The sequence below is a fragment of the Lactuca saligna genome, chromosome 3, assembly GCF_052625555.1.
Source record: "Lactuca saligna cultivar CGN05327 chromosome 3, ASM5262555v1, whole genome shotgun sequence".
NCBI classification, from domain to species: Eukaryota; Viridiplantae; Streptophyta; class Magnoliopsida; order Asterales; family Asteraceae; genus Lactuca; species Lactuca saligna.
In genome coordinates, this window is record NC_136419.1 from 95,741,792 (window position 1) to 95,756,564 (window position 14,773).

The 14,773-nt window shown below is 35.4% G+C and overlaps 1 protein-coding gene, 1 long non-coding RNA gene and 1 other non-coding gene across 3 annotated transcripts; 2 read left to right on the forward strand and 1 right to left on the reverse strand.

The window, feature by feature from the left end:
* Positions 1-3,787: 3,787 nt before the first annotated feature.
* On the reverse strand, positions 3,788-4,348 carry LOC145035799 (uncharacterized). Its single transcript, XM_078984309.1, has one exon. The coding sequence runs from the start codon at positions 4,346-4,348 to the stop codon at positions 3,788-3,790; it is 561 nt and encodes a 186-aa protein (XP_078840435.1).
* Positions 4,349-5,294: 946 nt separating this feature from the next.
* LOC145037930 (small nucleolar RNA R71) lies at positions 5,295-5,401 on the forward strand. The gene has a single exon (XR_013679040.1). It is a non-coding gene; the product is annotated as a small nucleolar RNA R71 (small nucleolar RNA).
* Positions 5,402-12,812: 7,411 nt separating this feature from the next.
* On the forward strand, positions 12,813-13,837 carry LOC145033856 (uncharacterized). Its single transcript, XR_013677747.1, has 2 exons — positions 12,813-13,562; positions 13,659-13,837. It is a non-coding gene; the product is annotated as an uncharacterized LOC145033856 (long non-coding RNA).
* The last annotated feature ends 936 nt before the right edge of the window (positions 13,838-14,773 follow it).

Genomic DNA, 14,773 nt, shown 5'->3' on the forward strand with positions numbered 1-14,773 from the left:
AGCACGTAATTTATTATAAAATACTTCATATCTATGTGTAAGATGAAAGGGACCATGCACTCACCTGAAAGGTGGTGACTCAACACTCGGACAACGCTTTGATACTCTCAAAACAACTTTCCTTCGATAAAACCTAGTATTAACACCACTAGGGTTTAGTCTACCGATATCCGCGACAAATTAATAGTCTGACTATTATTATTATTAGATAAGCATTAAATAACACTCAATATAACTCATAATAATAGCCCAAATAATTATTTTCAGGTCCTAATAATGTTACTATAATTAATTAGAAGTTATATTAAAACTAGCGTAGGCGTAGCTCACTTACAGCGGGTTTTTCGCAAAACCGGGCTTCACTGGAGCAGCGTTTCCCGAGCCGAAAGGCTCTTTTCTTGGAGCCATCAGGAACTCCGGGCCTTTCTCCTCGTGCTATGGAGTTACCCTAGGCTTTAGGGGGTTAGGGAGGCTTAGAGAGAGAGTTTAGAGAGAGAAAGAAGGTTTAGGAGGTGTGAAGAAGAGGCTAGACCCGGCACCTCTATTTATAGTGAAAAAATCTGATGGACTCTCCGAGTAGGGGGGACCTACTCGCCGAGTTGGTCCATGTGGTGGCCTTCTGGTGGTGCCACGTGTCCAATTCTGGTGGTGCCACGTCACCCCCTATCGCGTATCAGCCTTCAAACTTAGAAAAATCATAACTTTCGCATACGAGCTCCATTTTCGACGTTCTTTTATCCACGCGTAGGTAAAATCAAGATCTACAACTTTTGTTTAGACTCCATTGGCTAATTCTCGACCGATCTCAAATTTAACAGTAGGAGGCGTTTAGACTGTTAAATGACCGCGAAGAATTTATAACTCCTTCATACGGACTCCGTTTTCGTCTGTCTTTTTACCGTTGAGTTCCTATTAATGAGATATTCAACTCTCATTTAGGTCACGTAAGCCAAAAACCGCTCGAACTAAAATTTGAGTTTCGGGCTGTACACTGCTAGGCCCAATCTTAGAAAAATCATAACTTCTTCATACGAAGTCAGATTTGGGCGTTCTTTTTATGGATTTTCTCGGTTTAACATATTCTACGGCTTTCGTTTAGATCACTAAGGCTAAAAAGTCCTCCATCATAAATTCACTATTTACGCTTCCCGTTGCCGTGCCGGTTCCGTCGCGAAACTTCGACAGGCCATAACTTCTTCGTTATAACTCAGATTTTGGCGTTCTTTATATGTAAGGAAACCTTGTGACATATTATACAACTTGGTTAATATTATTTATTCTAAATAATCTTTTTTCGAAAAGTCATTTTCGACCCCTATTGCCTCTAAATTGACTAGCCCGGATCTGCAGGCGTTACACATACCACCATTAATTCGAGAAGTTTTGCGATCCTTGACCGCACCCTCCGATAGATATGAATCCAAACACCAAGGAATGTTGCAAAAAATTCCGGGTGTAATAATGCTCCATAGATAGAAGACATCAAGGTTAGAAACCTTGTCATCATCCTTCTTTTGATTAATAGTGGATGAAATGAGACGATGTATAAGGCGGTGGGTAGGCGATCGAATACTCCCTTCTTGTGCCAATTTCGGAATGTAAACTTTGTTGCCAATCGTGTTCCACCAACCCGTGCTAGTTACTCCGTCGGGAAACACCATGTGGGTTTGCTCCAAAAATGCCCGAAAGATAGCTGTTGAGACCAAGGGCTGGTCATAAATCCCCAATCGACAAGCAAGGTCGATCATAGAACAATGATGAAATTCACCACCAAGGCAAAAACTAAAAGTTGCTGGGTGATAACAATCCACCCCCCCCCCCCCCCGGTGAAAGACACAGTGGAGAAGAACTCTAAGCATAGCTCTAAATACACCGGCTCTTGAATTCGAAAGACCCGGCTCCACTCGTCACAAATCATCGTTTCTCCTTCATGGGTAAACTCCTTCAAAAGATAAGGAGCTAACTCCTCTTCATAGCGTACACTCTGTAACCAATCCCAATCTATCCTATTAGGCACGTACACTTCTTTCATCCTTATGTCGGCTAACTTTTTCTTCCACTTCCGCATCATTGAAGCGGACTCGATTCGTGGGAAATTCAACCAAGGAAAGTCCTCTTGGTTTCCACTAGAACTCTGCCTCCTGTTGAACATAACTTCTGCAAAACAAAGATACAAAACCCAGAAACATAGATTATAATTAAAAGCAGTCATGCACATGTTTCCCCGACTCGACTCGGCGAGTCGCGAGAACTGCACGAGTCACTCGGCGGGTTGGTTGAAATTGGACCATGAAATCTGTAAATCACTTCAAGGTTTTTGTCTAGGTACATGTATATAAGGTATTAGGGAAGAATAACCATTCAAAACATCATAATCCATGAAGAATCAAAACCCTAGAATTTACTATTTTTCAAAATCGGGTTTTTCTATGCAATGTCCACCATAGATACTCTTAAAATCATACTTTTAAAAGAAAAGAAGAAGAAATTAGTTACCTTTCCTTGATGGAACTTGAAAAATGTTGAAGAACAATGAAGAGAAAGATGAAAGCTAGAGAGAGAATGGAGAAAGAGGCACACGGCGAGTGGGTTTCTTTGGTTAAAAAAAACTGATTCTTTTAGGGTTAAAACCCTATTTACTAGCTGAAAAATTATTTTTTTTTCTGTGAAAAATACCGACTCGTCGAGTCGGGGTCAGACTCGGCGAGTCTGGTCGCGATGCATGTTTTTTCTGAAATCTATACGGACTCGTCGAGTCTCTTGCAAACAATCCAAAGTTTTTAAAAATTCTTGTCATTTATTTAGAAAAGAAAATGTTTGTTACCCCACACTTAGTCCATACGCACTCTCAAGCAGACATGTCTGATGAATTGGAAGATTAAAATTCTAAAAACAAAAAAAAAATGCAAACAAAACTAAAAAGGTAAAAGAAAGCAAACTCTAAATAATGGGTTGCCTCCAGCCAAGCGCTTCTTTTTAAGGAGTCGTTAGCTGAACTCCTTCCCATCTACGTGTCGTCATCTTCCAGCATCGGAAATTCACACCTAATCTTTTGTGGTTTGTACTTCGTCTTGTAAGTGTGAACCTTCTTTTTATAAGCCCATTTTAATTCCTCTCTCTTCTTTATTACAGCATCATCCTCAGCTGCTTGGGCTTCTTTTCTCCTCTTTTTCTTCTTCACCCCATTCTTTTTCTCCATCTCTTTCACCTCCTTTTCATTAAACTTAAGTACTTCATATTATGTGAAAGTTCGTGCTCTAGGTTTGGTAATGAATGGTTGATCAGCCTCCACTCTCCTATCCATTGCCTTCTCTTTTTTTTCTGTGTTTAACCCATCTACAAGTGGAATTGCATCAAGAATTGCTATATGGGCGTGTTGGACTTTCGTATCCGTCTCTCCTTCTGCTGTTTGTTCTTCTAAAGAATCATGAAAAATATCCATGCACAGAATATGCAGAGAATCAGCAACAAGCAGATTTAAGTCGTCCGCGTGGTTATCAAATTCGACTGGACTCGTCGAGTCCAATAAAGTGACTCGGCGAGTCTGATCGTATTCCATCTTTTCTTGAGTGTTTTCTGAATCGGCTCCTTCCAGTAGCTTTTCTAACTCCTCCAAGTCCTTTTCAACATCTCCATCCCCTCCAGAATGTAGCAGAAACTTGCTTGGATCTTCTTTTTGCAAAAGTTCAAGTTCTTTTTGTAGTATCTCATCATCTAAATCGATAAATGAGATCTCTTCTTTCCCTTTCTCTTCTTGCTTGGCTTCTGGTATAGCTTTAAATACCGCTTACTCGTCTCCTACCCTTAATGTTAGTGTAGACTCACATACATCAATTAAAGCACACGCGGTGTTTAAAAATGGCCTCTCCAAAATAATTGGAACTTCAGGGTCTTCTTCCATATCTAGCACCACAAAGTCTACTGGAAAGATGAACTTGTCAACTTTAATGAGAAGATCCTCGCAAACTCCTTTTGGATGAATTGTCGTCTTGTCAGCCAAATGGATCTTCATGTTTACCGGTCTTGGCTCTAGTAAGTTCAACTTCTTAAAGAAAGAGAGAGGCATCAGGTTGATGCTTGCACCGGAATCGGTCAACGCTTGAGTGACAAATGCATTTCCAAATTGGCATGGAATTATGATACTTCCCGGATCGCCCTTCTTTTCGGGTAACTCACTCAACATTATCTCTGCGACTTTACCCAAGTCTTTCCTAGCAGCAAAGAGACCTTTTAGTAAGTTGAAGTACTTGGGTGTTGTAAGCATCATCTCTACAAATGGAACATTGACTTGGAGGACTTTAACATGCTTCATAAAGGCTTTATAAGCTTCCACTTTTTCCACAGACATGGCTTTGATTGGGAATGACAGAGGGGGATTGTATGGCTTTAAGTGGATGGCAGTTTTGTCTTGTACGCTTGGACTCGTCGAGTCCATTTGAGGGACTCGGCGAGTCGGGTCGGGATTAGCTGGAACCGAATCTTCTGTCTTCTCGGTCTTACTATTAGAGACCCTCTGTGCCTGTCTGAAATTTTTTTCACAGCTGGAAGTCACCATACTCACATTTTCCATTCTTGGATTATTCTCGGTGTTACTTGGAAGTTGGCCTGGTCTTCTTTCATTCACTTGATGTGCAAGCTATCCCAGCTGTTTCTCAATGTTGAGAATGGATGTCTGCTGATTCCTTAACATATTTCTGGTCTCTTGCATTGCTACATCGTGATCATTGTGTCTCTTTTCGGACGCAGTTATGAATCTAGTGAGCATTTCTTCTAAATTGGCTTTCTTTTCCATCACCGGCTCTTCCTTTTGATAGAATCCCCTCTCCTTCTGTTTGTATTTCTCCTCATTAGCCTTTTTATATTCTTCGTATGGGAGCGATTCCTTCTTCGGTTTCTGCCAATCCTCTTCGTATCTATCGCCACTAGAGTAAAACACTTGAGCCTTCTTATTTCCATTTTCGTCTAGATCACAATCCTTGGTGAGGTGGGGCCCTCTACAATTCTCACATCCAACTCGAATAGCATGGATTGTTTGATCCATTTTTGTCATCCTTCTATCTAGACTATCGAGCTTAGCTATTACCGCCGCCATGCTATCATTCACCGAGTTCACTGCTCCCCGACTTACTTCATTTCTCGGATTGTGGTATTCTCTAGAATGCTTAGAGAATTCTTCAATTAACTCCTTGATTTCGGGAGGCAGATTTCTGGTGAGCGGGCCTTGTGAATCGAGCAATTGCCTTATGGTGACATTGACTCCATCATAAAAAATGGAGACCTCTTGTTGGCTATTAAGGTCATGGTGTGGGCAATTTCTGAGCAAACCTTTATATCTTTCCCAAGCTTCATAAAGAGATTCACCGGGTTGTTGCTCGAAGTTGGCGATGGCTTTCTTCAACTTAGCTATCTTGGAAGGCGGGAAAAAGTGGTCTATGAATTCCTCTTTCATCTTGGCCCATGTGGTGACCGATCTGGGAGGAAGTGACTTGAGCCAATCCTTCGCAGCACCTTTAAACGTGACTGGGAGCATGCGAAGTAGCTGGGTCTCGCGAGGCACATTTGGTACATTGAAGTAGTCAGCCACATCATTTACTTCATCCAAGTGCTTGTAGGCGTCTTCGTGGTCTTTCCCATAAAAAGGGATCTCCTTGAGTTGAGTGAGAATATGGCCTTTTAGCTCGAAAGTAGAGGTTGCGGGAATTGCGGACTGCACAAGTCCCGGGTCGGTGTTATCACGCATCCTCTTCTTCGATTCCCCCATGGGAATTTCATCGATATTAGCCATAGCGGTAGCTAAATCGTCTTCAAACTCGGATTCGTGCTCGTATGTGGGTTCGTCCTCTTCCTCGGTCTCGTACTCGATGTCTTTTTGAATTGGATCTTCGATTGTCAAAGAGGCACTGGATGCTCCTGATTTGTTGCTCCTTTTCTTGCTGAAAACAGACTTGAGGTTTTTGAGTGGTGAGTTCTTTGAAGAAGCGGATTCTCCAACGGTTTTGCCTTTGCTCATTCTTAGTGCGGTTTCCGGATCTTCAAGAGGGGGGACCAGAGGTGTATCAGATCCTCGGGTCATGAAACACCTGTAAACAAAACAGAAAACGCGTAAAAAGAACAAAAATAAAATAAAAATTTAAAGCTGATTCAGCGATGTACTCGCCGAGTCTGCACGAGTGCACTCGGCGAGTCCAAGGTAAAATCTGAAAATTTTAGTTTTTTTTTTTTTTTTTTTTTTTTTTTTTTTTTTTTTTTTTTTAATTTTTTTTATATAATACCTACTAAATTAAACGGTAATTAACTTTGTGTAAGATAAATCTCACACAAAGGATCGATTGAATTAGAATTTAATGCTAATTTTAGAACCGTTCCCCGGCAACGACGCCAAAAACTTGATGTGCGTAAACTCACTTAGTTTTAAACCTACTTTTAGTTGTAAAATAAACACACAAAGGCAGTGAACCTATCAATTGTGGTATAGTTCAAGCAAGTAGGATATCGAACACAGGGAACGACAAATTAAAAATAAAAACTAATTCTATCGAAATTAATTAATAAATAGAGGGTTTTCTCTAGTTTTACAAGACTAGAAACTTACTAACTATTACTTAATCTAAAAACTAGAAAAACAAAGAATTAACTAGATTCAATAATACGAAGGAACTTCTTTTAGTTCAACTCAATTGATCCTATGGTTGATTTCAAGGTAATAGTGCAATGGATTAATTCTTTTGTTGGTTACCGATTCAAGTGACTAGGTTCGCGTTCACTACACTAATCCTTAGTAAATAAACTAACTTAAACAGTGATCCGTTGTCTAATTCAATTTAGTTCACTAGATTAATTATTCGGATTATTTTAGACTCACAATAGTTAATCAATTTGGTTTTTAATTAACTTCTTGTTGATGGTCATCACACAAGCTTGCACATGAATTTACTTAATTTTCTTATTAATTCTAGTTTCATGTTCATTAATCCTAGACATATAACAAAGTAGTCAAATGGTATATGAGGTTAATAATCAAACGATATTCATGCTATTTAATTACCTTCCTATTAACATAAAATTAATTATCAATCACACAAAAGGTTCTTTAGCAAGCTAAAATAACAAAGAAATCACCAACACTGAATTAATCCTACCAATAATCAAACCATAGTCTCAATTTTGTATCCCTAAACAGAAGTAAAGAGTTATAGCTCATGATTGAAGTATATAACAGCATAAAAACGAATTCTAATTGTCTAACCATAATGGAAAACAAAAGATTAAGTAGAATGATGAAATTTGCCTTAAATCTCCTTCGGGATTGAATTGTAGCTTCTATCTTCGTCTTCTAGGGTTTCTCTGGCCTCTGAATCGCAGCTAATTGCTCCAGAATTATCCCAGAAGTTTTTTTCCTCGATCTGAGAAGTTATCTATATATTTCCGTATTGACTCGTCGAGTCAGGTGGCGACTCGTCGAGTCCGTCTCAGAATCTCCCGTATTCGATAAGTATCTGGGTTCCCGAGTCGTTATCTTCACTTGGACTCGCCGAGTAGTCGACCCTACTCGCCGAGTAGGTGCTATTTTTAGTGTTTTTCTTCTTTATTCAATTCCCTAGCTCCTAACCGCTTCCCCTGCTTCCTTTTGCTTCCGAGCTTCATTTTTGGACTGAAAATACAATTCAAACACTTTTAAGTACCTTTTGTCCATGAAATGCAATAATTTAGCTAATAAATGAATAAAAATCTATACTTAATACAAACTAAATATGCACATATCAGCGCATGACTATGACGGAGTTTTTGGGCTTCTTCAAGATTTGGGCCCCCATAGGTTAACCATTGGCCCATTTCGAGTCTAATCAACCTCTAGCCCATTTTACTTCAATATTTTTCAATTTGAGCCCAATTTGTCTCTCCACATCACTCAAAGCTTCTGCAAACTCCTAAACATCGATCTTGCACACTTAAGAATTCTCCAGTGCCTTTCAAATTTAAAGTTCAACACTTCCACACCTTCAAGCAATTGACAAGCCCACTCCATGAATCACCTCCATAGCCATCAAGCACGAAATCTCCATTGCCCTTCAAGTCCAATCGCCTCCCAAAAATCCCGTTCGCTAGTCTCCAAAAAATCTGCAGTAATGCTTAAGAAACTAGAAAGTACCCAAAATGGTCATAAAAATAATAAAAAGGAAAATTTGCATGAAAAATAACTAAAATGCAAATGAAATGTGCTAAAAAACTATAAAAAGAAGTAAATAAAATGAAGCTATCATAAGTAGACTACAAAATCGACTTATTGCGAGCCACGACGCCAATTGCAAAAGCACCATAACGTTTAGGACCTACGAAAATGAAGGAGTTAAACACACAACTTCAGGAGTTATTGGACAAAGGTTTCATTAGACCTAGTTTATCACCATGTGGAGGTCCTATAGAATTCGTAAAGAAGAAAGATAGTACTATGAGAATGTGTATTGACTATCAACAGCTAAACAAGGCCAACACCACAAACTAGTCATTCGAGTGTTCATCCCCCGTCTCTTATTAAGAGTTTTCTTTTTTTTTGTTATTATCCTCTTCTGAAGTAATGTTTTCTATAATTCCTTCAACTATAGTTATTTTTTATTTTTTTTTCAAATTATCCACATTTTCACGTACCTTTCCTACTAGAATAGTTGTTGCATCATGAATCACTAATAGGTCTAAATCTTGCAACTTAGCTACCATATTTTCCAAGTTCCTGTTTTTTTGGATTGACATTACATTTTGGTTAGTATCCACCTTATTTGAACCATTTAAAATTTATGCATAAGAGTTCATGTGCACTCCAGTAGCCAAGTTTGACTAATTAAGTGCACCATTCCACACTTTTTCATTCTATTGAACAATATTAACTTATTCATTTAGAATATGCCTTCCTTATTTTCTCATATTCATGGACACTACAACTTTCATTTATATGGTATTTTATGAATCATTTTAAGTATGTAGCTATTAATTTGTAAAGTTGATACTTTGTAATTGAATAAAATTGCATCAACTTTTACTATTTTTTTCTTCTAACTTTGCAAGCACATAACTTGCTCATTCGTCAACCAAATAAGCTAATTCTTTTCACATTTTTATTCATATATGTCATATTTATATTCCGACATTTCTTATTCCTTAGCACTTGCATTTGGTTAGTTTACTTAAGCTCTAGAGTAGCAACGTTCATTATTTCATATGAAATTATAATTTTATACTTGCTTTTATTTTTGTCCTTGAGTTTTATTGAATTGAGCTATAATTACATAAACTCATGTAATTTATTGTAATGACAATAACTACTATTATTTTCATAGTAGGTTGTGTTAAATGACTGTTTTGTCTTTTATTTATTTATTTATTTATTTATTTATTTATTTATTTTATACCCTTATTACAATTCCTTTTAATTTTCCAATTTATTTCTACTTTTTTCTTATTTCGAAACATCCAAAATTTAGAATTACAAAAACTAGAAACTTTTTCATGGGATGTTAAACAAAAATAATAACAAATGATGATGAAAGGTATTATGGTGGATGGTTCTTGGATTTTAGATCCATATCAACTAAACTAAAGTTTTTTGTCTTTTTAGAGAACTTTTTTTAGCGTTTTATTGGCATTTAGATGCAAGAAAGAAGTGTCAATTTCAAGTCTCTTTCCTCGACTCAAAGTGGTATGTTGGATTCAATGTTCACTCATGATGAGATAAAAACCATGGTGTGGGTGTATGGTAATGAAAAGGCTTCGAGACCAAGTGGTTACATTCTCTTTCTTTAAGCTATGAAACGGATGTTAGTCATTAGTGGTTAGGTTACTATTTTGAAATCCATGTTAGTGGGACTCGATATTTGTTATATGTATGCTTTTAAGCTTCCAAAAATGGTGTGTATGTAATCATGCTCTATTACAAAAGTGGAGTTTGCTCTTTGTGAATGATGTAGACTCTTTATGGTTCAAAGTTGTTAAACGTATTCATGGTATTAGGGGAGGATTTAGTTTTGGTGGAAACAAGCTAGTCTAATGCTTGGTCAAATATAGTTGGTTTAACTAATCAACTTCATGAAAAAGACATTCTTAATCACTTTGAAATGAAAAAAGGGGTTAAAGAGAGTTTTATAACCATTTTTTTGGAAAGATGTTTGGATAAGTGATATCCTCTTTTATATTAGATTTGTGAGACTCTTTTATCTTGAAAGAGTGTAAAATTGTTTACCAATTGATTGGTGGTCTAACTAAGGTTGGGCATGTAATCGGTGTTGGATTGTTAATGTACTAACTTATCGATCCTTTTGTACATTCATCAAATGAACGAATGGGTTTGTGATCTCGATCACTTAGACGATTTCATGATCATGTCGATTAGATATTTTGGTTGATGACATTTATTAGTGTGGGAAAACTACTAGATGAAATAGATTTACTCTTAAAAATATAAATGTTTTAGATTGGAGGGTGGTACTGAATCGGAACTAGAAAATATTTGAATTCAATACTTATTGAATTCAAATATTTTCTAGTTCGGATTAATTGATATGTATTATGTTTTGTGTTTTTGGTTTATTTGATAGGTATTTTCTACACACGCACACAAAATATTTAAATTACATGGTGGCGAAGTAATTATGTATGTGAATTAGGCATTGGTGGTATGCTACTAATCCTCAATGTTTTTCTTGTCAGTAATGTTTTCTTGAGGACAGATTCATTGAATGTTTTGAGTACGAAGAGATCGAAGTTGGATGCGATTGTATTAATTACTGTTTGAGTCATCAAGAATTAACGAAATATAAATGTATTCGTGTCTAAAAGATATGATACAGATTCCATTTTTGAAAAATATAGTTTTCTATTCGTGTAAATTGGTTTGTTCATAGGAATCGGAAACTAATAATCAATTAGGTTTTGTGGTTACAGTATCCTCTATCGATTATTCTGTCGTAATATGTTTTCTCTCTAACATTTTTGCTATTTTATACAATTCCGACATTCAAAATAATCCAAATTTCTCGTAAGTTATTCTTCTTGAACTCAATGTATTATTATTATATATAATAACCAACACTAATATAATAATATATTTTTGAGTTTTAGATTTTGATCATAATATTTTGGTTGGTAAGGTTGGTCCTTATGTAGAAAAAAATTACAAAAGTTGTCCATGTAATTTATAGACCATGATTTTAAACTTTGACCACAATAATTTTGTATGTTGATAGATTTTGTTCATATGTAGAAAATAAATTACAACATATATCCTTATAATTTACAAAGAAATATCGGTATATATATATATATATATATATATATATATATATATATATATATATATATATATATATATATATATATATATTATAGAAATAATCGAGTTTAAATAGTATACTCTTTGGTCTGCATTCACCGCAAGGCAGGAACAAAATAATTCATACGTATTTTTGAGTTTTACCTTTCGTTTTCTAATATATGATCGCTGTTGTTCAAAAATATATTGTGCATGTTCGGCACGCAACGTATGGGAGCTTCTGATTGCTAGCTTTTAAGAAAACGCTAGTAAAAAAGAAAAAAAAACATCGTTCGGCAGCAGGAGCGTTTAACTTTTAGTCTAAACAAAACGCTCAAAAATAAAAGCTACATGTAATAGCTTTTTCAACAAAACGCTCAAAATTCAAACGTTACCCTTTACCCGCTATCTGCTAACCACTAACCGCTAGCCGCTACCAATTAGTTTTACCGAAAACGTTCTTAATATGTAAAAACATTGATAACTCGGTGATATAGTCAACGTTTTAGATAATATATTATATCTAAAAGCCAAAGAATAATATTTTCAAATTAAACGAGGACTTGTAATAACATGTGAGCGGTTGCTAAAAAATGTGGACTTGCAATAAAATGTGAGTGGATTCCACCTTTTTTGATCTTTATAAATAACGATAAATAAATGTCTTCAGAATTTTAAACAAAGTAATAATGTTGACACTTGACAGTAGCAACTCACTGTAGCCGTTGTATGTGTAATTTCTCTTGAGAAATCAAATATTGTTCTATCTTTTGTTATTAACTTTTTTTTATTAAATCAATATAAATATTAAAAAACTGTTATAAACAAAAATATAAAATGATATTTAATTTATCATTTCTCTGTATAATCATTCCAACAAATGTTATTGTTTGTTTGTATGAACAACTTTTTAAACATCATTAAATATCGTACCGTTTTTGTTATAATATGAAACTTTTCACTAAAAATCAATATAAACGTATCAAAATAAGATACCGAAAAGATTTCATATAACAAAAATTTACAACAAAATTTGATACCTTTCATATTTCATATGTTAAATTTTCTTAATCAAAAGTATTATAATTAATAAGATAACAGGATATACAATATTTATTTATGCAATTGAGCAAATAATTACAAGATAAAATTAAGGGATAATATGCAATAATGCAAAGATGCCACTGAAACTGTAAAAGGTTAAAACGTCACCAAATTATATAATAATCAAATTAGAGTATCCTAAGACCATCTTCATCAATCTTTCTTTTATATCAATATGAAATAAAATTGATGTTATCTCCAATCACATTTTATTTATTTCATTTAGATATATTGTCTAATAATTTTATTCATTAATTTTTTATAAATATATTATATCTTTTTTTATTTGATAATGCAAATATATATATATATATATATATATATATATATATATATATATATATATATATATATATATATATATATATATATATATATAGGGCTCTTCGAAAAGAGGGAAAATAATATGTCCTTGAGAAACAACTCGTGAGATCGATGAGGCCATTGCTACTCCTGAAGAAATAGCCTCCTACAAGAACACTATGAAGTCGCGACTAAGGTTGTTTACGCATCATGGTTGACACCATTATTCCTGAGTTGCAAAAGTTATATGAGGACAACTGGTCATACGAGATGAACTTGAATCTTGTGAAAAACTTTCACAAGAGAGCTCGTCAAGAAAAGTATTAGGTCGTCAAAGCTCTAATGACTTGCAAATTGAAGGAATGAAAGTCTATATGTAACCATGTGAAGAGAATGCAAAGATAAGTGGAGCGCCTTAAAAGGCTAAATGTGAATTTCGACAAGGAATTGGCCATAGACATGGTCTTTAACTCTTTGCCACCTTGTAATGATCAGCTCATTTTGTCTTATCCTTTGAACAACACAGAAACCACATTGGCCCAACTCCACAACCTATTGCTAATGATTGAGTCAGGAATAAAGAAGAATCAAACTCCAACCTATACTAATGTTCATGTCCTTGCCATTGGGAAAAACAAAGGAAAGAAAAGAAAAGTGCTCCTAAGCATAACGGGAAGGGCAAGGCCCATGTTGGGTCATATAACAATGTCCCAAAAGCAAATCCTAGTTCTAACATTCCTATGTTAGTGATCCCAAAGAGGCTATTTGCTTATATTGAAATGATAAGGGTCATTGGAAACGAAGTTGTACCCAGTGCTTGAAGGACATTAAGGATGGAAAAGTGAAGCCATCTTCGGTAGGTATTTATACTATTCAAACTAATAACTCATAACCTACTTGTTCTTGGGTACTTGATATAGGATGCGATTTTCACATTTGTTCTAATTTGCAGGGACAAATAGAAAGTGAAGAGGTGGAGCGTTGAAGGATAAATCTAATCATGGGAAATAGGTGATCTTCTCGTGTTACGAAGATTGGAACTTATAGTCTTATGCTTAGTAGTAAAGTTAGATTAGATTTAGTTAATTGTTGCTATTTGTCAGAAATGATATGAAGCATTATCTCTTCTCATGCGATTTTTAGAAAAGGTTTCTGATAGTCGTTTAATGACATGAATAGATCAATTTTGGTTTATAAAAACGGAAATTTTATGTTTGAATCTTTACCTTCTAATGGTGTATATGAAACTGTGATTTTTGTTGATAGCTTAGGCAATAGTGTATTGCATATTGATTCGTTTAATGGTTTATAAAAGGCATGCATGTGGCATTGTTGTCTTAAGCACATTAACAAGAAACACATTACCCAACTCTAAAATGATGAAGTGTTGGAATCATTTAACTTAAGGCCAAATGATGAATGTGAATATTGTCTTTTAGGCAATATGACAAAATCACATGTCACTGGATCTTGTGAAAAAAGTGAAGGTTTGTTGGACCTCATACACACATATGTGTGTGGGCCCTTCAGCTCCACCATAAGGGATGTTTATTGATTTTTTATGACATTTACAGATGCTTATAGTAGATATGGTTATATCTACTTAATCAAGCATAAATCAGAAAACTTTGAAAAATTCAAACAATTTAAATATTAAGTCGAGAATCAATTAGGTAGGAAGATAAAGATGCTCCGATCTGACAGAGGCGGAGAGTATCTTAGTATTGAGTTCCATGACTATCTCAAGGAATGTGGAATTGTTTCACAGTTGACTCCTCTTAGGAACACACAACTTAATGGTGTGGCTGAGATGCGTAATCGGACCTTGTTAGACATGGTTCATTCCATGATGAGTCGAGCTTCTCTTCCCATTTCATTCTAGGGATATGGCTTAGAAAGAGCCGCCCATATCCTCAATCTTGTCCCTACAAATAAGGTTACCAAAACACTTCACGAGATGTGGACAAGAAAAGTTCCCTCGTTAGCACATATCAAGGTTTGGGGTTGTGAAGATTTTGATAAACGAGAGACTGATGACAAGCTAGAACCTACAAGTGACAGATGTAT